General features: G+C 45.2%; 2 protein-coding genes across 5 annotated transcripts in view; both read left to right on the top strand.

The window, feature by feature from the left end:
• The window catches only part of LOC119396811 (peroxisomal targeting signal 2 receptor), a 521,060-nt gene that overhangs the window by 124,622 nt on the left and 373,058 nt on the right, over positions 1-23,380 (top strand). The gene's annotated exons all lie outside the window — the stretch shown is intronic.
• On the top strand, positions 473-22,639 carry LOC119396800 (cadherin-like and PC-esterase domain-containing protein 1). The gene is made up of 17 exons (XM_049417238.1): positions 473-663; positions 2,977-3,173; positions 3,837-4,071; positions 4,916-5,020; positions 5,586-5,692; positions 6,285-6,386; positions 6,947-6,981; positions 7,050-7,118; positions 8,224-8,413; positions 9,284-9,470; positions 10,546-10,672; positions 11,713-11,849; positions 13,129-13,352; positions 14,121-14,222; positions 16,015-16,102; positions 19,473-19,619; positions 22,276-22,639. The coding sequence occupies exons 1-17, from the start codon at positions 475-477 to the stop codon at positions 22,384-22,386; spliced, it is 2,352 nt and encodes a 783-aa protein (XP_049273195.1). The 5' UTR covers positions 473-474; the 3' UTR covers positions 22,387-22,639.

The raw sequence follows: 23,380 nt of genomic DNA, 5'->3' as shown, positions 1-23,380 counted from the left end.
CGTCAATAGATGTTTATATTGGTAAATGCGCCATAAATGGCGTTCAACTTATCTTTTAATGATTAGACGCACTCTCTACGCCTACTGCACCAGCATTACGTTGCCCTCTTCTACAGCCGCTTCAGGAGTGAAAAAAGCTAGCACTATTTCTATGCCACTGGTCACTATGATGTCTTACAAGTATGTGCATGATTGATGTGCATGATAAACATGGCTCTAGGTTTAACTAGCGCAGAAACTTTAAGCATAATTAAAGCATAATTATCGCTACCATGTGCCGCAATAATTATACCCGCACCCGGACAGATTTTCTCACACGATTTTCAACTGCCTTTGCCGTGCGTCGGACGTATAGGGTACATCCTATTCATACTCTGCGAATTCTCCGTTCTCATCACAGCAGCTAATAATTCGCCAATAGAAACTGCACATACATTCACCATGCCGTTTGTTGAATGCTGCAGGCTCTCGCCAATGCTCGAACAAGGCCGAGTAGTGGCGCAGGAAACTCTGGTACGGCCACTGCTGGCGTCAAACGGCCGGTCGATCCTGGTGAGAGTCTTCGCACTCGTCACATCGATGGTACCGCTACGGGCTTACGTTCACCACGCGGGAACTGCCTTCCAAGGAACTGCGCAGGGAACACGGACGAGTGACACCGCGGTGAGATTACAAATTTTGGCGCACGCCAGATGTCTCACGTGAATGACCATGTGCGAAGCCGACCTCGTGCATCAGGGTGCTGCTAACTGCTCAGCAGGAGGAAAGTTGGGCCGGAGACAAGATATAAAATTGCCATACTCGTGTCCACCAGCGGGCATTGTACGCATATAGAAAAGCAGATGTTTGAAGCGCTGCACTCGCGCATGACAGTAAATTCACATAAGATGAACTAAATCTCCATCGGCGTTACGAAAGTAGCAAGAACCTTTATGTCCATCGAAGTGCGACCGACATAAGTTTAAAACAGTCAGTTTGTCGGCTTCAGAATGGCACGCCGTGATCACTATCAACTATATACCATATGGGAATCTGGAAACACAAGCTATCTCAGCGTTTTTTCACATACTCTCCCAAGTCAGCATTGAATCACGGCCTGTTAGCTGGAAAAAAATTTTCCGCGATGGATAAAATCAAAGAGCGGTTTCCGGTTTCTGGCAACGACTTCACTCTTCTTTTTTTTTTTGCTCGCGGAAGCAATCGGTAGAAAAGAGCCCGAGTGAGACCATAAAATGCCACTCTCCCATCGCCTTCTCGTGACCGCTGCAGCAAAACTGGCGTCGCCCTAATTACAGGGATGGTTAGTTAGCCGTATCAACTTCCTTCATCTCCTCTTATAAATCAGGGCCTTAATGGTTCATTTCGCGGCCGCATTAGAAACGCGGAGATGCTGCGCGCCGTTCACGTTCTCCCTAGAGAGCCCCTCGTCGTTCTCCCAAACCCTTCTTATGTTTCCACTTTTATTTTTTTTTTCCTTCTCTCTTGACCGAAACTGCCCGGGCATCGCCTAACTACTATGCGTATAGTGTTCAGTACAAATACCCGCAAGCGCACCAGACTCTTAATAAGACTCGCGAGGTCTTTGCCACGGCTTGCGCAGTCCAGTCACGTTCGGCGCAAGAGCCGCCGTTTGGGCTGGCCCTCTTGCGATGAAAGTTGCAACGGCAGAAACGGGCATGTACTGGCGCAGCAATGTCCTTTTGCTGGTAAACCACTTCGTTGCGAACCCGTACGCGAACATACGTATACGCAAACATGCCGAAGGTCCTTGCGTTGGTGCGCCGTGCGTGCTTCCTATCAACGTCATCAGTAGCCGTGTATACAGTTTGCTATAGGTGTGGTTTACGTGCATAACTTCGTTAGGCGCGGTTAAGCGTGGCTTTGTTGTTTTCTCGATGTTTGATTCCCTCTCAAGGCTGATACGATAAGCACAGAAGCATGACCTCAGACTCTAACGCACGCTTGATCTTTTCTTCAGCCAGGTTGCCTTTTCGTAGTGCAATGTCCAGCACAGACGGATACAGGCCTCCTAAACTATCAGTGTGGAAGGTCTTCATTATTTGCAGCGCTTTCACAAAACGATCCACGCCGACGTTATCGTCGGCAAGCAGTCCAAGTATGCCACTGTAAGGTTCAGCCCTGATTAATTACCCTCCCGGACTATCATTCGATCACTTCTCCCATTTACTAAATGGTCCCATTTGTCCCCTGAATCTTCCTTATTCGCATTTTCCTCGATAGTACGCGTTAGACACAATCTTTCTTTTTCCTTCTTCTTCGAGGTTTCCTATACGCATAAGCAAGTAGAACTCCTGCTTATGCAGTTCTGGAACTCCCAAGCTGTAGCGGGTGACGACTATATAGCTCAGCTCGCTACCTATAACAGTTCGGGACACTCACGCTGATCATTGAGACGGGCCCCGTTGCACGTTTACTACATAGAGCCGTCATCATTGGCGCTGTGTTGGTCCGTAGACATGGAGAATTAAGTGCACACGCACTCTAAGTTTCGGTTGCGTTACTCCCAACATCAATTGAGAGGAAACGCGGCAATGTATTTCTTACAGCTGAGCTGTCAGGGCTACCCTGTGTTGTTGTTGTTGTTGTTGTTGTTGTTGTTGTTGTTGTTGTTGTTGCAGTAGTAGTAGTAGTAGTAGTAGTAGTAGTAGTAGTAGTAGTAGTAGTAGTAGTAGTAGTAGTAGTAGTAGTAGTAGTAGTAGAAGCAGCAGTAGCAGTAGTCGTCGTCGTCGTCGTCGTCGTCGTGCAGGTCACGTGACCAGAAGTGAATGAAGAAATAAATAAAACGAAATGATGACGTTGATGACGCTCGAAATTATTATGATAAATGATGATGATAATGCTCAAAATGTTGATGATGGTCGATCACATACAAATGTGCGCTTACAGCTTCGCTCTCCGACGCTTTTCACGGCGTGGAACTGGCTGCAATTCTTTTTTTCTGGTTGCCTCTTCCAGATTCGGATGAGCGGGAAATCTGTGCCCCTGAAGCAGCTGTGGCATCAACTGGACAAAATATACGGAAGTTCGAGCGTGGAGCAGCTATGGTCGCAGATAAAGAGCCAGGTCGCTGCACTGCTGGTAGCTGCCGAGTACGAAATCCTCTCGAGGAGTGTCGCGATGAACAGTAGTCGCAACTTTGGGGGCGCAATTGGGTGAGTGAGCGATACTCAGTACTTCCTACTTGTACTCACATGGCCGATAGACATTTTAGTGTTCACGTTAGGCTACTTACATTCGTGTTACTGGTAAACATGATCACTGAAAGTAATTAGTATATATACGGTAGCTTTTTGTGACGTACACCACTTGGAATACAACAGTGATCCCTGAAACCCTCACAGGAATTTAATTTACCCATACAACCAGCAATATTTACTACAAGAACGTTAGTTCCACACTTAAGAAAAAATCGAATATTTGGGCAGTCACGAAAAAATACTCGTGGCCTGGCTTGCTCGCGTTTCCTTTCTTGAAAACTCGGCTCTCGCCACTTTCAGTAATGCTATATCACGCTGTTAGCGCGCACCGTTCGGGACTGGGAAGTACCGGGACCACGGTGGTACGCAAGGAAAGCACGCGGAGTAGATAAAGATTATGGTTGCGTGGCATAAACACACCCCAAATAATCAATTTTCGCTTAGAGGGCAGGCTCATGCTTCTTGTCTGGCTACTGTTGATAAATGCCTTCGCCTTGCATCTCAACTCTCATGCGCTTACGAAGACGTGACGTCATTCCAAAAACACATATACCCTCAAGATTTGTCTTGTCTTAAGGGCGTCAATATTTCTAAATGCGCAACCCTTCTACGACGCAGGAGACCGATCGGCTTCCAGCTGCTCAGTTTCGAATTCGCCCTGAACGCTACTCTCCAGCCTTTCCTGTGGCACGTCAACGTCAAACCACACTTTCTGGCCTCGCGAAGCGTCGCCATGGACGCCGTCAAGTCTCAGGTGCTTGTCGACGTGGCCCTCATCCTGACGGCTGGCCGCCAAGTGGCGACGCAAGTGGCGCAGGCGTTGCGGGCTTCTGACGCCAGCATTGGCCTCATGGTATTGTTTTTGAGGAAACATCCGATCAGCGGTATACCAGCATGAACATAGGATGAAACCAAGAATACACAGGACAGAGTGCTTTTTGCTTTCTTGTTACGCTTGTGCTCGTATACCTATAACTATGCGCCACAAACTAGCTTGCCAGCAAATTTTGATGAAGCATACGAACTATACATGTTCTTCATCTACCCACAACAATTAACCAATTTTCAACAAACGACTTCGGGTGTTGTCTGCGTTATCTGAACGTGCTTGTTTTAAGATAGGTGCGTTGAAATAATACGCTTGTTTCAAAAGGGGGATGGAGATCTTTAAGGAAAGCAGGAAAGAAGGTATTACGCAGTGCAGTAACTGTCTCTCGGGTGATGACGCCACAGCCATACAGCGCTGGGAAATGGGGGCGGAATAAAGGAAGAGAGGAGACGGAGCAGCGAGAAAGAGAGAGAAACAGAGAGAGAGAGAGAGAGAGAGAGAGAGAGAGAGAGATAGAAAAGCTAGAGTGCTTAGCCAGATTCCAGCTTCCCCACAATGCTTATATTGCACATGAGAGCAAGAAAAAGAATTATCTCGTAGTAGTGAGCTTGCGTTCAGCTGAAGGAAACATATCGAAAGATGTGGGAGAGATCTTACACCAAGGGAAATGTAAAATGGCTTCAACTTTCCATCGTGTTGGACGCCTTATAAGTTAAATGACAAACAATAAATACTGATATCATTATTGGAACAAATACCTCAAGCAAGCTCAAGAGCTACATCTAGCCAACCTTTTCCGTGCAGGTCTACTCTTAATGACTGTGTAGTAACCCGATTACCTGACAACTCCTTCACAATTGCTTTCCAGTGTCACTTCTGCCGCCTTTCGCATGACATCTGCCTCACGGAAAACGACTTGAGCTACCTGCTCCAGTCGCGAAGAGAACAGCTGTCCAGGGGAATGTTCGAACAGGTAATGCGAGAATTAAGAATAGTCTGGTCTGAGCACTGTTTCAGCATATTCGTAAATAACTGTTTAGTTTTTGAAACTAAACAGTTATTAGGGTATTCAATATTAAATATTAAAAAGACAGTATTAAACACCTTAATACTTTTAGCAACACGATTTCATAGGATGTATTGATTGTGGGCTAAGAATATTTGAGCCTGATTATAACAAATAAGCAACGAATTCTAAAACTTCCATGGTCTGAATGCCTGACAAGCGGTTACGTACAACCATAATGAAGTCATCGCTGGAAATGCGATGCCGTCACTTAGGAGACCATCAATGAGGTGGAGTTATCGAGGGTAGTAGCCCCGCTGAGTACTAATTCCTTGACGTTGAAGTTGTTAAGGTTATTATAGTGTTAGCCTACCCTCACTCATTGCGAACATACGCGATGGCTCAGTTACTTCTTTTCTCCCACCGTTTCTTCATAGTTACATCTGGCGTTATATAGAGAACTGGCTAGGTAACGCTGCCTGATCAAACTCTTTCTTTCCCCTTTATTGGCCATCGCTGCACGACCGACCAGATCTATCCATCAAAAACGGTCACGGAATTGAATGATCTCCTGTCTTCCCTTGACCAGAAGATTCAGAAGGAAGTTCTGTCGTCAGCGTCAGCACAACACTCCACCGTGTAAGTGCCAAACTCGTAATTAAATTCTAGTGAGACGTGTTTCAAGTTTCCATACGATGTTTACAAACGTATAGTGACTGGCAACGCAACATTAGTCATACTGCAGATGGAAATACGGCCACAATATTGCATAACCTTCGTGAGTACTAAATAAAAATGTGTTGCCGACTTTATAGTTGTGAATTGCTTAAATAAGAAGCTAAAATAGTTTCAGACGTCCTTGAGCGACCGTATTTTCATTTGAGGGAATTTTCTTGTGTGTTCCCTTCTAACGTCATACTGCTGCCTGGCCAAGAGCGATATTTTGTACAAGATAACACATTCGCCATGTAATTTTGCTCAAAACTCATTTGCATAATCACCACGTGTCGTTGAAGAACTTTCACTTGTGTGAATGGTCCAGAAGAAATTGAGACGCTGCCAATGAGTGCTGGGAGAGGTCCCGAGAATACTTAAGAGGGCCTGCCAAGAGGCTATTTACTCATAAAAAGGAAAGGAAGGAATCACGATTACGGAGCTTTCAATTAGGCGTAAGAAGTTTCAGGATTAATAATAATTATTGTCTCTCGGTGAAATTCTCGTACATCGGCAGATTTGATGTCAGCAAACAGCACCAGACGGCACAAATGCACAGGCTGCTTATCGATATGGAAGAATTCTACTCCAGAATGGACAACGAAGAGAGCAAAAGCAGGTACGGATAAAGATATTAGCACCTCTAGTAATGCCATTCAGGCTTAAAACATTACGAACTCTAAGTTGCCTCTTATGGCCTTGTCACACGTATACCTTAAATAATCGCTCAATATAACCGCTGTTAGACTTGACATATTTCTTGGTGGAACATGCGGAGATGGAATAATTTGATCAACCTAGCAGCTAATGGAACGTTTTATTTCTGTTTTTGTTTTTAAATTCTGGATTCAGTTGCCGCTATGACACTACACGAACTTGCTTGGACATGTTTGCTGGCCGTATTACTCTACATTCACTAGGACTTCACGTATGGCATGTGCATTGAAATGTGAGGACCATAACTTATTCTTGAAGGAAAAGTTCACTGAAGATGTTACAGCGCGCAAGATTACGTATCCCTTCAAGGTTTATAGCATTCAATTCCTCAAAATGCAACGTTATCGTTCGAAGTACTTATACATTGCCATTAGCAATACCACACTCGTGAAGAAGTGTTTCTTTCAGCGTTGTTTAAGCCCATGTGACAAAATCTCAACCAATTTAACTTTTGTTTTGCAGGAACGACCCGACCAACAGTGAGAGGCAAAGAAAGGGTACGCAGCGACTTTTCTTTCGAAAAGCTTGATGCGTGAACCCGCTGTGACTGACGCGCTTCTTTCAGAACAGGAACTACGTGAGATGCTGAATCGTAACATTGTGTACGAAGAAGAAGAAATAGATTGTTTGCAGGGTAAGTATTGTTATTTTCTTCTTTGCTTTTTCTTTGCCCCGTAAGATTGACTTAAATATGTGGTAACAGCCGTTTATATGCTACCTGGTATTCATTCGGCCATTTAAAGAGTTATTGCAGATTAATAGTGATCATAATGTTTCAGCAATGTGGTAGTTTGAGCGAGTCGTTACTCGCAGTTCTGAATGCACGTCAGTGCATTTGAAATTAACAGTAATGTTCAGAGCTTCAAGCTTAGTCATCTGTTAAATGAAGCAAGTCTGAAGCTTCAACACCCGCTATGCTCAAGTTCACTCCACGTTAACTGAAGGAAGCTTAACAACACGTTCCAGCTCACTACGGATTATAGACCTGTGTGAATGGTGAATACGGAATGATATACAACAATACAACATAATACAATACAATACAATACAATACAACACAAAACAATACAGCTTTATTTCCAGAAATACAAATATTCTGGGGGATACCATTGGCTAAAAGCAGTTTAAAAACAGCTTGACTGGGCCGATGGTCCGTTACAAGGCATACGTGGCGGTTGCATGAGAAAATGGTAACATTGTTAGAAGCTCAAAGTAAATAAATATTTACACAAATGCACAAAACAAGAGATAAATAATATAAAGAAATAATGAAAACGTATTCGATGCATAAGAAGGAAGAGATATATGCAAGGGTTACAAAAAATCATACGTAAGTGGCAGGTAACTTGAAATTTGTAACAGACAGGTAACTTGAAATATGTAAATAGGCAAATGAACTGGGGTAAATAAAGGAACTCGTACAATACACTGTGCGAAATAACAGTACACTTCATTGCACAAAGCATTCAGCGGTTCTCTTTGGATTGTAGTGCAGACGCCTGTACGAAATATTACGGAGATATAACGAGTTTTTGACGGCCATATGCCACTCTCAGAGCCCCCGCACATAGAGGCGCATATTACGAGTCTAAAAAATAAGTATGAAGCGAAGTATAGTAAATAAGTAGATGGGTGATGCAATATTCCTTTAAGCGGAGACAGCCGGCAAAAACAAAAATTCTGGCGAACTTCGCCAGCTCTGCACTAACAACGTACATGAATCTCTCGTCTATCCACAGACCCGACGTCACTGCCTTACTTACGCCTGCTTCGCGTGATTCCGGAGCAGAGCTTGTCGCCGACCTTCCACCCAAACAAGACGGAATACCACATAGACGTGCCTTACGAGCAGATGACCGTGGAAGTCCGAGCCAGAGCTCTCTACTGTCACGCAGAAGCTCGCCTCGACGACAAACTCGGACCAGCAAGGTATATATTTAAACCGAACAAATTTGCATAAGTATAGGGCAAATTATGTTTTGTTAAAGATAAATGCAGTAAGGAGATGCAGGCACCTCTTAGAAGCGCCGCCTAGCTGCCCCATTGCTCATATATATACGTGTATTGTAAAGAAAAACACTCCAGTAAGACCAAAGCGTTAAAGCACCCAAGAGTTCCCACGAGATCGCAGTTCAACACGCAAGCTACAAGTGCACACACTAAGGTCGCAAGCCGGAACGTCCAACTTCAATGTAACTGCAGACAAAAAACAAAACAAAACAAAACAAAGACACAGAACAATCATCATAATATAATATACACTGTAACAGAGTAACATGAGATCGTGTGTTTGTGTTACCTGCACCAAGCAGCTCACGTGACCTGCTCGGTGAGTTTAAAGCCATATATGCACCAGATTATCAGGCACGTTCTTTTGACTGCACGCTTTAGTCCCACTTTATCTCCTGAACCGTACATGTTCTAGTGTCCCCGACCTGATAACTAGCGACTGAGTTAGCAAACGGGATACTCTACACATTTGTTGTGGGACGAGATGCAAGAGGCCAACGCCCCCGCCTTGTAAAACATGTATAAGGATGCCGGAATTGTCGATGGCGTCAACAGCTGCAGAATGAATAAAAAAGTGTTGCTTGCCTGATGGGAAGTTAGTCAAGGCTTCGAAATCCGCACTTGGCTTTTTTTTATTTAGTAATAACTGCAACAAAGAAAGGTGGTTTATACCAAATCAGTTTTTGCCTACTAGATGGTGAGGTGCATTGGCAAGGAATTTGCTCTTGATACTGTTTCCCCGGTGTTCCTCAATGTGACTTGTCTAACCGCAATGCTCGCCCAACGCAGACCGGTCAATTACACCCTGGGCCTCGGCTACAACCGGATCAGCGTGGTGGTCGTGGACATCAGGCACGCCGAAGCCCGCGTCGCCAACGCGTACGTTCTCAGTGTGTTCAGGAACGAGCGCACCACGAGACACGAAGCGATTGAGCCGCACTTCGCCGGTCACTACGCCGTTTGCAGCCTCAAGCAGGTGAGGTACGAAGACGCACGTTTGAGTTTCCTATAGAAGTATAACAAGTTAACCTACAGTCGTAAATGACGCTTGGTATATATGGATATATTAATAAATTAGGCGTGCAGTGCGCGTTTGAAGATTACGACTAATAAGCGCTAAACATAAAGGAGTGAGAATAGACAGGGAAGGTGACAACACGAGCACTTCATGATAAGTCAAGTTTTCCTACAGCTTCCCATCTGTATTCAATTGCGATAGCGGTTAACTCATAACGTTATCCAGCATACATGTTCAGTTGTTAGCCTCTGATCACAGTTCTGGCATGGCATGTTGTCTCTGTGGTGTAGTGTCATTGAGATTAAGGATGGAGGTGGTTTCTACAGCGCACCACCGCTAGAAGGTATACCGCTAGACGTTTTTAAAGGATAGGTATTTTGCTATCAAGCTTACCTTAACTTGCTATTCTTCGTGGTGAAGAAAGGACGTAGCATAATCGCGAAAACGAACTCATGTCGCCTGCAATGACACCCGTTTCCCGTATAAACAATAATCGCCTGTTTCAGCTAATATCAACCACCAGCAGTGCGGTGTTGACACTAAAAGTCTACGATCACAGGTCACCGCTATCAAAACGAGAGTTAGGTTTTTGACAGGAGGGCAGGAAGGCGACGTTGCAGCCGGCTTCAGTAAGCAGTTAAAAAGGTTTAAATTTACTATTTCGTCATAAATACACGAGTATACATTGCACGAACAAACATATATAGCGCATAGTCAATAAAAGGTAATAGACAACTGAACGAAACCATAAGCAACTGACACGTACTCTCGTGAAATTTCGTGTACGTATACAAGTTCAATAATAAAGAAAGAGCACTACTATGCGAGTGAAGCACGAACGTCAATTCCCAAGATGTCCCGACATCAAACACACAATGCCTTTTACGAATGTTGCGTGCAATACGCCATTACTTATGAAAACCAGCACGCTTTCGCGAGCTCGATGCGGTGTGTTTAAACCTGAAATACTCGTGTTTTGGGTATGTTTGCAATGTGGCACTTACTTGTTAACCATTTTGATTGCTGCTTTCAGAGCTGCGAGCTTGTGATCTATCCGAAGGAACCGTGCGGGCTGCATCTGGAGGACGCAGAAGAATCGTGGACGTCCATGATTCCAAAACTGCAAGCACTCGATATTTGTAGTTCAGGACACGAAGACGGTGAGAGCACGTTTACAATAGCATTGATTTGAATCGAATACGCGTCCACGAGTTAAGCACCGCTTTACCTTTGCCGTTAAGCAACCACGGTTGATACATAGCGTGGCGTGTGCTGACAACGAGGCGATAGTGACACTGAGATGAGAAGTCGTGAAAAAAAAAAAGCAAACCTAGAGAATTCCTTAAGCCATGCGACAAACAAAGGTTTAAGTCATGCAAGCAACTAACCTTGTTTATTTAGATTATATACAATTGTAGAGGTGAAATAAACAATGTCAAGGATATTCATACTAGGTGGATAGAGTAGTTTCCAATCACCTCATGCTCCTAATGGTCCTAAGGCGGCTTAAGAAAGTGGCTAAACAATAAAAAAAATTACCTCTTAAGATTGACTATCGATATTGGCAATAACGCACTGTGCCTTCTATTTCTTATACGGCGACTACACGTCAGATACTGTAACAAGACGCTCGTTTCGTGCACAAAACATAAACCTTTATTGTGTGCAATACTCTTCCGCTCAGGTAAAAGCCTGTATTGCCCAGGTAAAGGCCCACAACGTAGGTGAAAATGTAGGTAAAAGCCCGAAATGTTGTGACCATTAAGAGGTAGCGCACCACAGAGGAGGTTACGTTGCGGAGGCTTCGTGTTGGGGTTACGCTTACCCTATCCCTGACCACCCTTTGGGAGCAAAAGTACCGCGGCCCGTATGGTACATCGTGCCCATTTTGCGACGCCCCAGTCCACGATGTAACTGTCACACACTTATTGTGGACTTGCACGGGTCTACAATTAAGCCGTCGTCGTCACCTACGTGCAACAGGCCCCGGGCCTGGCCGACCACCCGACCTTGACCGCTGGATTAATGGACCTCACCACCGCTCATTACTGGACTTCATTCACGAAGCAAATTTGTACGCGCATTTCCGAATAATTATTATGCCTAAGGGCAGACTTTCGAAAAAAAAATTGAGTTTCTAATATGTAATACATATTCCTCACTCTACAAAGCAGTTGTCACATGAGAAATATTCTTTCAGGGCGGTGGCTCTTGCCTTGTACCGACTGTGCAAGCTCGGAGTCGTGCGTTTGGAGTATGGCGCGATGGGCACCCTTCAAGTGTCGCTACCCGGAAGTGACCAACGCATCACTGCAGGCCTGTCTCGAAGGAAGGAAGGTGGGAGACACCACAGTTCGCATTTGATTGTCCTACGAATATAACGTGCAAATTTTGCTCGAGTGAAGCGCATAGCTGTACTGGCTGCCCAGGAGAAGGTAACGCGGCGGAAGACTGCAGAGACTGCGGTGTGAATAAATCACAAAATTGACAGGCATAGTTTGAGATAAGCTGGCGCAATACAGAGGTCATTGGAGGTTGCTGGTAGATTCCTTCGTCCTGAAGCGCACATGAAAATATTCTGTTGCTGCTATGCTCTTGCTGCTACTGTAGACGATAAGCTTATTACAGGGTTAGAATAGTGAAGTACTTAAAGCTAGGGGAACAGACACAAGAGACGAACAATGAATGACTCCACCTTCAACATTCTCATAAATGAGTAAATAATGTTACAAAAGATTTTTACAGAAAGAAAATGAATAAACATATTGAATTCAACGGCAGGCATCTTAGGATCGCGTCAGTCACTCATGGTGGCTTATTACCGCAAAACGTGAGATATTATTAAATGGACTAAAACGCAAGATGGCCCCACACTTAATTGCGACGGAAATTTCGTTCCCACGAGGGCATTAGTCCATTGTGAGAGACGTTGCCTTGGCTTCTCGTAAAGTTCAACCCTGATACCGAGTTGTAGTGTGAACGGTGAAATGCGTGGGTCGAAGCAATTCGGATGACACGCTACGTGCTTCTGCTGGACGCAATGAACTTAAGATTGTAACGCGTGTGATTAGTGGTGCTCGGGTGGTGATGGCCGATAATCTTTGTAACTATAGATCCGCCTGCGGCAAACAACACACATTTCCCTCTTTTTTCGAATGCAACATCGAATTTCACCTTCGCTTCGAAAATTTATAGTAAAACACAGGAACAATAAGAGCAGGAATGCGTTTTCACATACATGCTCGTACAAGAAGCAAGTTGTTGACTATAGAATAGTGCTTGCCTGAGCTAGTTGGTTGTAGACTTCCAGCCAAACGCACTGACAAGGACACAGAAAGAAAGTCGACACACCCAACGATGTGTCGTATTTTTCCCAGTGTCCTTGTCAGTGCGCTTGGCTGGAAGCCCTTCGCACGTAGTATTTGACGGTTTTAACCAAAGAGTTAAAGCGCTAATATACAGACTATAGCAGTTAAAATGTTCAACTAAAGTTATTTCAATCAATCAATCAATCAATCAATCAATCAATCAATCAATCAATCAATCAATCAATCAATCAATCAATCAATCAATCAATCGACGATCGTGGCGCGCGCTTGGCTCGTTGACGCAGCAGCTGTTATTCCTTGGAGACTCCACAAACCGCGGCATCATGTACTACGTGCTCATGCGACTCAACGGCACCCTGGGCGAGTGGCACAAGAGCCACGGCATCGCGCTGCACGCGCAGCGCCTGAACGGAGGCCGCACCGCGGCGGGCTTCGCCTACTACCCGCAGTTCTGGTTGCCACCAAATCGCCGACCCACGCTGGCCCGAACGCTGAATCAGTTGGTGGACAGGTGAGCGTTTGCGCATGTCAGGAAAAAAAAAAAGAAAGACTAGACTCTGGGGTTCTTATCGTGCTAAAAGGTAGGATATGACTGTGAGGGTGGACGTAGTGGAGGGCTCAGAAATGGCCACCTAACTAGGCTACCTGGGATTCTTTAATGAGCGCCCAAAAGTAAGTGCACGAGTGTATTTATTTTGCCCACCCCCTCCTGCAGCATAGAAATGTAACCGAAGTCGGCCTGTGATTCTGTGCATCCATCTCTTTTCTTCTGTCTCTCTCTCTCTCTCTCTCTCTCTAGGGCCGGGAATCAAACCCGCAATCTTGTACTTAGCAGCGAAACTTCACAGCCATTAGGTCACCACGGTGTGTTACACACGGCACAGAAGAATGCTAATGTTAGTGTGTGACCCAAATTAAAATTCTGTTCCGACAACTCACTGTCCTTGAACTTTCCGCATGTGATATTCAACAAATGAACTGCTCAGGTTGATTCTGTGATTGTCAAGTAACATTCCGACTTTAAGAATTTATGATTACCACTTATAATGTTAGCCTACTCGCTGTTTATTTAATGTTTCAATTATATTTTTTCCTAATTAGCCAGTTAAATGTTAACCTTATGTCGACCTGATTACAGTTCGTTTTGAACTTTGTTACCGTATTTGAACAAGTTTCCAGACAGAAAGCGAGAGAGGCGTGACTGGATGTGGTACCTTTAACTTCCAAACCGTGTAACGACGATGACACATCACTTTGTCCACCTCTGGAAATTTCGCAGCATGCCGTCGCTGGAGAACAGCGAGAGGACAGTTCTGGTCGTCGGTGGTGTGCAGTGGCTCAACGTCAAGCAGCTGTCATCGCTGACGACAACGCTGAAAGGGTAAGCGTCACAGAGTTGAAAAGTGTAGCCTCAAAAACGAACTCGCTGAAACCACAGACGACAAACTGAGCGAGCGACATCTCGATCTGGAGCTCGACGACGAGATTTGTCTGTGTTATACTCGGTTACAACCTTGGTTACAACCTAGGAAAAAAAAGCAAGCTCCGTCCACAGCCATCGCTGTCCCTCCCACAGATAATTTGCATAGATGCTCCATGCAATAGCTTTAGCTCATTTTCGTGACGTCAAGCACTTCTCGAGTGTTTCGGGTAGTCGACTTTCCCATACACACACGTTTGAGTCGCTGGTTTTAGGTCGGAAACTTTAACGTCCTGGTAAACTTCATCAGGAAGTCTGACATCACTGCTCAGCCAAACGTAATGTTTTAGGAATTAAACAGGAACCTTTAACTCTTTATATGCGTAGTATTTACATTAGCAGAGAAAAAGCGCTTACAGTTCGAGTGGAAACCAGCTAGCGCGACCGTCTACCATTTATATTTGTTTGCTTACTTTTTTTTCTATTGCGATGACTACTTGACCCAAGGCATAATGCGTTTCGTGGGTTATACCTCAGCGGCGAGGCCTGCGTTGGTGTATGAATTAACGCTGTGTTTAGTGGCACCTGTTGCCATGGCGTACAATGAGCATAGCTGGTCGTGACATAGCAGAGGAGGCCTGCTTATACAGCAGGATAGTGGAGCGTCCCGATTGTAAGCATTTGTATGTAATGGTCTGTATCTGCCTCTATCGTTTGAAGGGAGCAGTATGAATACTGTTGATCACAGCGCTTTTATGCGCCTGCAACTCGCTTGCGATGTTTGGATAAGAACCAGTTGCAAAGCCATTTGAGAAAGAAGATGGAGGTAATGTAGTAGCACGAGGCATTTTATTGATCCTTGGGAGAATAGGCAGAAACATACGAAAAGCTGGCAAAAAATGCCCGCCGGAATGGAGGTCTCGCTACACCTCACTGTTCCCGGTGAACCCTATAAAACTCAGAATAGGGCTTCCGGTTTGAGCACATGGCATTGCCGCTGTCGGCTCTTACGTTTGAAAATGCTCAAGCATTCTCTTCCAGTGATAGAGGCAGGTACATACCACTTACTATGGACATATACAAGCTTTCAGTCGGAAAGCTCGCGTACAGGGCCTCCGATACAGTGTCATGCCAAGCAATGATCATTGTATACACGACAGATACTACTGCGAGTCATCGCTTCACTTCACGCACGGACACATAATACACACATTCACACCTACATCTATGCCTTAAATGACAAGTCATCTTCGCAATAATAAAAAAAGCACACAAGTGCTGGTGTCGACAAACAAGCGATGAACTAAATGCAATGATCAACTATGTGTACACAAGAGTATGTGTTCGGTGGCACATGGTGTCATCTTTTCAGCAATCATAGACGGCAGTGTATAACAAGCGGATTAGGTAATCCAGCCGCCGGTACGCCAGAGAAAAGGGCGTACCGGCGATGAATAATGCATCGTGAGATCGTGAATTTTAGCAGCAAGAATTTGAAAATGCTGTAACTAAACTTCATTTACTGTAACGTAGCGTAATACTTTTCTTTATAACTTGTTGCTTGCTGCTTTGCGTATCTCTTTGAGAGTTTGTCACGTTTTCCTATGTAGTTCTCTAACTGCATATAAGTTCTCTTATGCACACATTCGTGCATGTCAGAACAAATGCTGCGTAAACTTTGACCGTCGCTATTGTTATTTGACTCGACTGTAATGTTGTAAAAACAAAACACAATGTGCGATGTACATTACAGACTTGGCCTGGATAAAACGAAGATTATAATAAAAACATTCGGATCTGGCTTCCACCAACGGACAGATGGTGTTCACCAGAGCAGCTTGGTAAGTCCGTCGTTGAAAAGCAGGCCGGTGTATGATTTCTTTCAAATTGTTTTTCTAGCGAGAAGTATGTCGATTAAAAAGTTGCACTTGAAAGCTATATGTTGAGTGCTACGATTGTGTACCGCGAACAAAAAAAAAAAAAAAAAACATTTGTAATGCTTTATCGCAGGTCACAGAAGGAAACACGGGAATGTAGGTGTGTCACATTTCCCTTTCTGTCTTCCTGTTTGTTCAGCAATTCGCTTTCGTGACCAAGAAAAGAGAAACCACGTGCGAAACATTGATCAGAGAGGAAACTTGAATGACCTCATTGACACCATCACAAAATCTAAAGCACATGCATATGAAAACAAGGTCTGTCTGAACAATATCTAACCATGACCCTGCAGAATAAAAAGGAAAACAAAGAAAGAAAAAGAAAAGGCCGTGGACCGCTCTTTGATAGGAATTTGTCTTAACAAGAAAGTGAAGGGTGTCTTCACAGAATTAGCTGCGCAGAAGAGCATAAATTCGTGCAGTGTGCAATGTGATTGAGTTGTCATTAATTTTAAAGACGATAGTCTTTCTTGGGGAACTTAAACGCAGAAATTTTGGTCTGTCTTTCTGTCTTTCTGTTTGTCGGCACGTCCCTCGATTCAGCCACTCGGCCAAAGTTGAACCACTTGCCCAAGGGCCAGCCGTCTTGAACTGGTACGGCTGTTCATACTTGTGAACGTTGTCGATCAAAAAGTAAATGTCATGCATATCTGAGGTGCAACATCACTAGGTAAGTATTAGGTGGCGTGTTCCTTTAATAGAAAATGCATATATACGTAATTTTAAGGACCCTAGTTTCTTAAGCTGCGCTGAAAATGCATAAGAATGGAAGCTTGAGCGAGTTGGTATGCGTTCATCTTTGTTGAAACAGCGCTCACTAGACGACGACGAAGTAAAAGAAGGCACAGGACAGGCGCTGCCTGTCCTGTGCCTTCTTTTACTTCGTCGTCGTCTAGTGAGCGCTGTTTCAACAAAGCTGAAAATGCGACTGCGCTGAAATTTGCCTTCCTCCGTGCCCTTCGCACGAGCTCATTGTTGTGTTTCGGTTTCGGTTCTGTATTGCACTGTACGAATGCCATGGGTTGGTGTTGAAAAACTTTAGTTTTGAGAAGGCCAAGAAGGTGATAAAAATATTTAAAAAACGAAAAAGCAGCGTTGTGGGCGGCCTTCAGGCTGCCGGTTGTGGGCGCCGCTCTGGCGTTCCTGTTTTACCCAGGCGACGTGTAAATAAAAGAGTGTGTGGAGAGTACTCGTGGAGTGCGGACGTTTCTCTGCTTCAGCGCTTCGCGCCAAACCACGTTTTCGGGCTGGCTGGCGTCCCCGCCGGTCGCGTTGGTCACCGCCGGTCTTCGCCTGCTGCTGCGCCGGGACTACCAGCACGCAACACAGCACTCATGTTTCCCGACGTATTGCCAGATGGCGTCCATATCTCACACAGCGCCTCTTCTATCGTCTTTACACGACATTTGCAGCGAAGCACGCAGATACGCGGCCAATTTTTAAAGACGATAGTCTTTCTTGGGGAACTTAAACGCAGAAATTTTGGTCTGTCTTTCTGTTTGTCGGCACGTCCCTCGATTCAGCCACTCGGCCAAAGTTGAACCACTTGCCCGAGGGCCAGCCGTCTTGAACTGGTACGGCTGTTCATACTTGTGAACGTTGTCGATCAAAAAGTAAATATCATGCATATCTGAGGTGCAACATCACTAGGTAAGTATTAGGTGGCGTGTTCCTTTAATAGAAAATGCATACATACGTAATTTTAAGGACCCTAGTTTCTTAAGCTGCGCTGAAAATGCATAAGAATGGAAGCTTGAGCGAGTTGGTATGCGTTCATCTTTGTTGAAACAGCGCTCACTAGACGACGACGAAGTAAAAGAAGGCACAGGACAGGCAGCGCCTGTCTTGTGCCTTCTTTTACTTCGTCGTCGTCTAGTGAGCGCTGTTTCAACAAAGCTGAAAATGCGACTGCGCTGAAATTTGCCTTCTTCCGTGCCCTTCGCACGAGCTCATTGTTGTGTTTCGGTTTCGGTTCTGTATTGCACTGTACGAATGCCATGGGTTGGTGTTGAAAAACTTTAGTTTTCAGAAGGCCAAGAAGGTGAAAAAAAATATTTAAAAAATGAAAAAGCAGCGTTGTGGGCGGCCTTCAGGCTGCCGGTTGTGGGCGCCGCTCTGGCGTTCCTGTTTTACCCAGGCGACGTGTAAATAAAGTAGTGTGTGGAGAGTACTCGTTGAGTGCGGACGTTTCTCTGCTTCAGCGCTTCGCGCCAAACCGCGTTTTCGGGCTGGCTGGCGTCCCCGCCGGTCGCGTTGGTCACCGCCGGTCTTCGCCTGCTGCTGCGCCGGGACTACCAGCACGCAACACAGCACTCATGTTTCCCGACGTATTGCCAGATGGCGTCCATATCTCACACAGCGCCTCTTCTATCGTCTTTACACGACATTTGCAGCGAAGCACGCAGATACGCGGCCAATTTTGTGCTTGTTTTGCTCTCATCGCAATGTTTGCGTTGAAGCCATATACAGCACGAAGGTCACTTCGCTTGCAGCAGCGTCGGCGTTTCCTAAAGGAGTGAGCGAGTGAGCTGCGAGCCTTACTTCGTATAACATTCCAATATGTTGCTATAACACTCGTTGCCTCACCATCGCGGCCAAACTGTGCTTTTTTTGCTTTGACAATCACATACACTGTTACTCACGGGCACACGCGTGCGGTGCCTCAAAAGTAAAACGGAGCACGCGTGCTGTGGCCAAACAGGGCAGAACTGAACTGCGTAAGCGCGCTCTATCAGCCGATGCGCTGTAGATAGCAAGAGTGCGTCCACACATTTGACTGACCCATCCCGATATTCTGATGCTCGCCTTATCGCCGTCTTGATCGAAGCCGCGCTGCTACCATCACTACTCGTCAGGGGCGAAAGTGGCGTTCTTGGCGATGCAGAAAGCGCATGCTTCCGAAAATTTCTTCACGACGCGGGCAAACAAATGCATAAAGCATTGAAAACGTCCCTGACAAGCAGTGATGGTAGCAGCGCGGCTTCGCTCGCGCCGGCGATAAGACGAGCATCAGAATATCGGGATGGGTCAGTGAAATGTGCGGACGCACTCTCGCTATCTGCTGCGCATCTGCTGATAGAGAGCGCTGGCACGCAGTTTTGCCTAGTTTGGCCACAGCTCGCGTGTTCCGTTTTACTCCTTGGGGAATTTTTTGGATACTCTGACACGCAGCTCTCAAACAAATACGTATGACAACATTCTTGAGTGAATGGGTTGAATTACCCGGTTAACGTTGTACTACGCCTGCTTCTCTCTTCCTTTCTGTGTCTTTTAGAGAAACCAGCAAAATCTAGGCAGGACAAACCTCGATATCATCCGTCGAGCACGAGAGCTTGGCATGGAAGTGGTCGACACGTTTAACATGACTACCGCCAGGTTCAAGGATTTCATGCAAGGAAACTGCGCCTGCCACTTCCACAAGGTGGGTTGGCCCTTTCTAGTGACCTTCAGTGGGGTCGCGTTTGCAACAAAGGCTAAAATTAGGTGAACATTTACCCCCTTGATGCTTTGTGACCGAGAGTAGCGTATAGAAAAAAAAAAAGAAATTAGAGGCGTCGCTAGTTCTTAGCTGTCTGGTGGTGGCCCTCGCACGTAGGCGTTCATGTGTCGTGGTGTATTCCTTGGGTTAGCTTTGTGTTTAGTCGCGCTGTAGAAGCGGATCTCGGAGGCCACGTAGAAAGAAGCGCGTGGTTGAGACCTGTACCGCCAGATGGCGCAACGATCCCAGCGGCTCACAAGAAAATCGTCTGCTCTTTCTATGAATTCATTCAATTAATTATCATTAATTATCCTGGCAGTTAAATGGTCCTTAAGTAAACTTGTGCTCTTCGTCGCATATATCCAATATAACTCTTAACTTGACCCAGAACCATCGATTTCATACGTTTTATTTTTTGCTAGATTTTTTTTCAGAATATTCCGAAAAACCGAAGTAAGTACTCGACCGTATATGCTCGGAAGAGAAACAAGAATGTCACTCGGTGATCGCGCCACTAAAAAACCAAGCACCTTATATCAAATAATCGCGTATGAACGAGCAGAGATCCTATTTATATGGCATCCTATTTTAATAATAATGTGAAAGAATATGGATATAGTAAGTACAGGGACATGTGGTGCTATTACTAGAACACCAGTTGATTTCATATATTTAACATTTGCTATGGCTGATATAGTGAACGTATGAGGTCATTTTGCGGCACTATTTCATAGTGAAAAAAAAGAAAAAAAGAGCGCAGAACATCAGCGGTGTCGTTAGAGTTGAGCTCCGTAACCTAACCTAATTTTCATTGTAAAAGTGCAAACCAAAGAGAGTTTGCGATTTAAAAATGCCAAGACTACCTGAAAGACGATCACACAAGATGTACTATGTAACTTCAGCAATTCGCTTAGCAGGAAGTGTTTGTTTGCATTTGCGTGTTATTATTGTCAAGATCTCAGGCCTCTGTATTTGTTTCCTGGGCCATCTTCACAAAAATAACCTCCTATTTAGATTCACTAAAAAGTTTCCCAAGAGGCCGAAATACTTCAAATGCCATCAGGTGAACGTCTTTCGTGGCCTGTACGCTGACTACTAAGGTGGGTTGCACCCAGGAAGGTTAGTATAAGCTACTTGGCTTCACTTCGGCTCAGTTTGTATATTTCATCGACTAGGCGATGCAGAGAGAGAGAGAGGGCAAAGCAAAAGCAAAGGCAGGGAGGTAAACCTAAGGCACCTTTGATAGGTTAACCAGGTTGCACCCGGTTTGTACTTTAGAGGGGACGAGGGAAAATGGGAGCAAAAGAATAGGCAAAGAAAGGAGTAGAGAGAGAACAAACGGGTCGCTGTGTTGAGGTCACTGATAAGCACGATACGCACACTCCTCAACGGAATGGCGACCCCATCAGCTCGAAACGCCCTGCGATCTGGATACCTTGAAGCCAGTCCTAACAGGCCTTCATTAACATCATGGATTGCAGTCTTCTTCACCTAAGACAATCGCAGACGAACCTGACTCTGCAACATTTTGCAGTTTGTTAGGTTCTGGGTGTGCGCGGTGAACGCTGCTACGTGTGCGCGCGTATCATCGACCAGGAGATTTGGCTCTAAAAAAGACAGCTCTGAGTTCAATGATAACGACAAAAAACGTCCCTTAGTAAACCATCTGTTGTGAAATCTTTGTTGAATATTCTCGCTCCTTTAAGGTATGACTGTTAATAACGCTACGGAAGCGACAAGAAGTGTGCGGACTCCCCCCCCCCTTATGCAGTTGTTTTAGAGACCCAAACATCACAAAACCGCCGTTTTTTTGAGTGCCCGAGTCTCCCTCTGAGGAAACGCTTGTTTTGCTGGAACACGGAGAGATGGCGTGCGCGTACTTTCGCAAAGAAGGAAACCGCCGCGGCCTCAGAAGCAGAGGGTGCTTTCTCAGCTGGCGCGGTAGAATAAACTGGCTGAGATTAATGAATAGTAAATAATAATAATAATCATTATTTGTTATTTTTTACGGGCCAAAGCCGCGAATTGATTGTAAGGCACACCGTAGAGGAGGGCTCGGCCGCTCGGCAGATGTAGACCATCTGGTGTTCTTTAACGTGCACTGACAGAGCCAACTACGCGGGCCTCTAGCATTTCGCCTCCATTGAAATTCGACCGCCACAGCCGGGATCGAACCCGCGGCTTTCGGGTCAGCAGCCGAGCACCATAACCGCTGTACCATTGCGGAGACTGATCGCATTGAACTCTGAAAAGAGCAGAAAAGAGCAGAGATTATAAGTTATTTCGTAATCTCGCGTTATCCGCGTAATCTCGCGGATAAGAACATTCCCAAAAGCTCTGTAATTGAAATTCGCTTCGCAAGATTACGATTCAAGCTTGAACCTAGATTTCCTGTGGAAGCTAAAGCCAACGTGTTCGCATCTGTACAAGCGTGCTCGCGTCGGCTTCAGAGCGTTTTATGTAAAAATGGGCATAACTATATCATGCCTTACTTTTTAACCAATTTCAATATGAACATGCTCACCAGTAGATAACTATGATATACAACTGCTTGTGGCGTTGTGAATAACTTCTCGTGTCTCTTTAATCGTTCTTCTAGGTTGTCAGCGATTCTCTGACGACGTATCGCGTCGAGGGTCCCGTGAACCAGGCTTACGGCGACATTCTGCTGAGTCGTCTATGCCAAGGACACAGGACAAAGCCAGCGTGAACGACGTTTTGGTCGCGTTGAAGCTACCAAGAAGATACCACGTCTTTCAAGAAAGAAGTAGCTCACATCATCTAGAGGCCATTCAGTGACGAGCGAAGTGTGCAGTGCTTCAAAGTGTAAGGTGTACAAAAAACACGCAGGAACTTCAACAACGAGAAGAGCGGGATAGTGAACAAAACTATGCATGAAATCATCTCGAAGATTACACAGTTCGCCGACTTGTGCAGCATACAGCAATAATGATCATACTCATGGCACAGTGTTCGACTGCAGTGACTGTGTCGTTCCTAAACGGCCGTTAAATTGCAGTTTTCGCATCGTCACGATCGTCATAAGCATGGCCAACATAACAGAAGTACACTGCACCGGCAGGCGGCTTGCAAAGGCCTCCAATGGGGCATTGTCAGCAAGAACCTAAACCTAACTACACCTGATTATCCTATCATTCCTTCTGGCTCCCGTTCGATGATAAGCTACTATCCTCACGATACCCACTGTCACACAGACCACGGGTCATTTGACTACACGCATCAGACGAACTGTGATTTACGCTTTTTCCTAACAACCAGCTGCGAGTTTGTGCATGTAGTGGCTGTTGCTTCCTTACATCCTTGTTCTTCGTAGCACATTTTCTTTATTTCAGGAATGAATTCATATTAGCAAGTCTATACCTCAATCCGGCGAGTTAAGGTCTGTTCTAAAACGATCTGTAAACGAGAAAAATACGTTGAAACCTGTGACGTCATGCTGACATTTCGGTCGAGTTCCATGGCGGAAACTCGGTCTCCATTTTCTTCAGTAACGAGCATCGATTTACGGCCGACACAATGCACGTAAGGTTTAAAAACAATAATTTACTGATATTAAGCGATTCGTTGTCGCATGCTAGAGTCCCTTTCACTGCCTACGACCAAAGGTACCAAAGACTCCGACAGCTAATGCTTCGTCGCGCACTCGCAGCATATTCGGATGAGTGAATATTGTGTCGCATTGC

Source organism: Rhipicephalus sanguineus, chromosome 6 (genome assembly GCF_013339695.2).
Source record: "Rhipicephalus sanguineus isolate Rsan-2018 chromosome 6, BIME_Rsan_1.4, whole genome shotgun sequence".
Classification (NCBI taxonomy): domain Eukaryota; kingdom Metazoa; phylum Arthropoda; class Arachnida; order Ixodida; family Ixodidae; genus Rhipicephalus; species Rhipicephalus sanguineus.
Note: the sequence above shows the minus strand (reverse complement) of the source record. Positions and strands in the feature narration are given on the sequence as shown.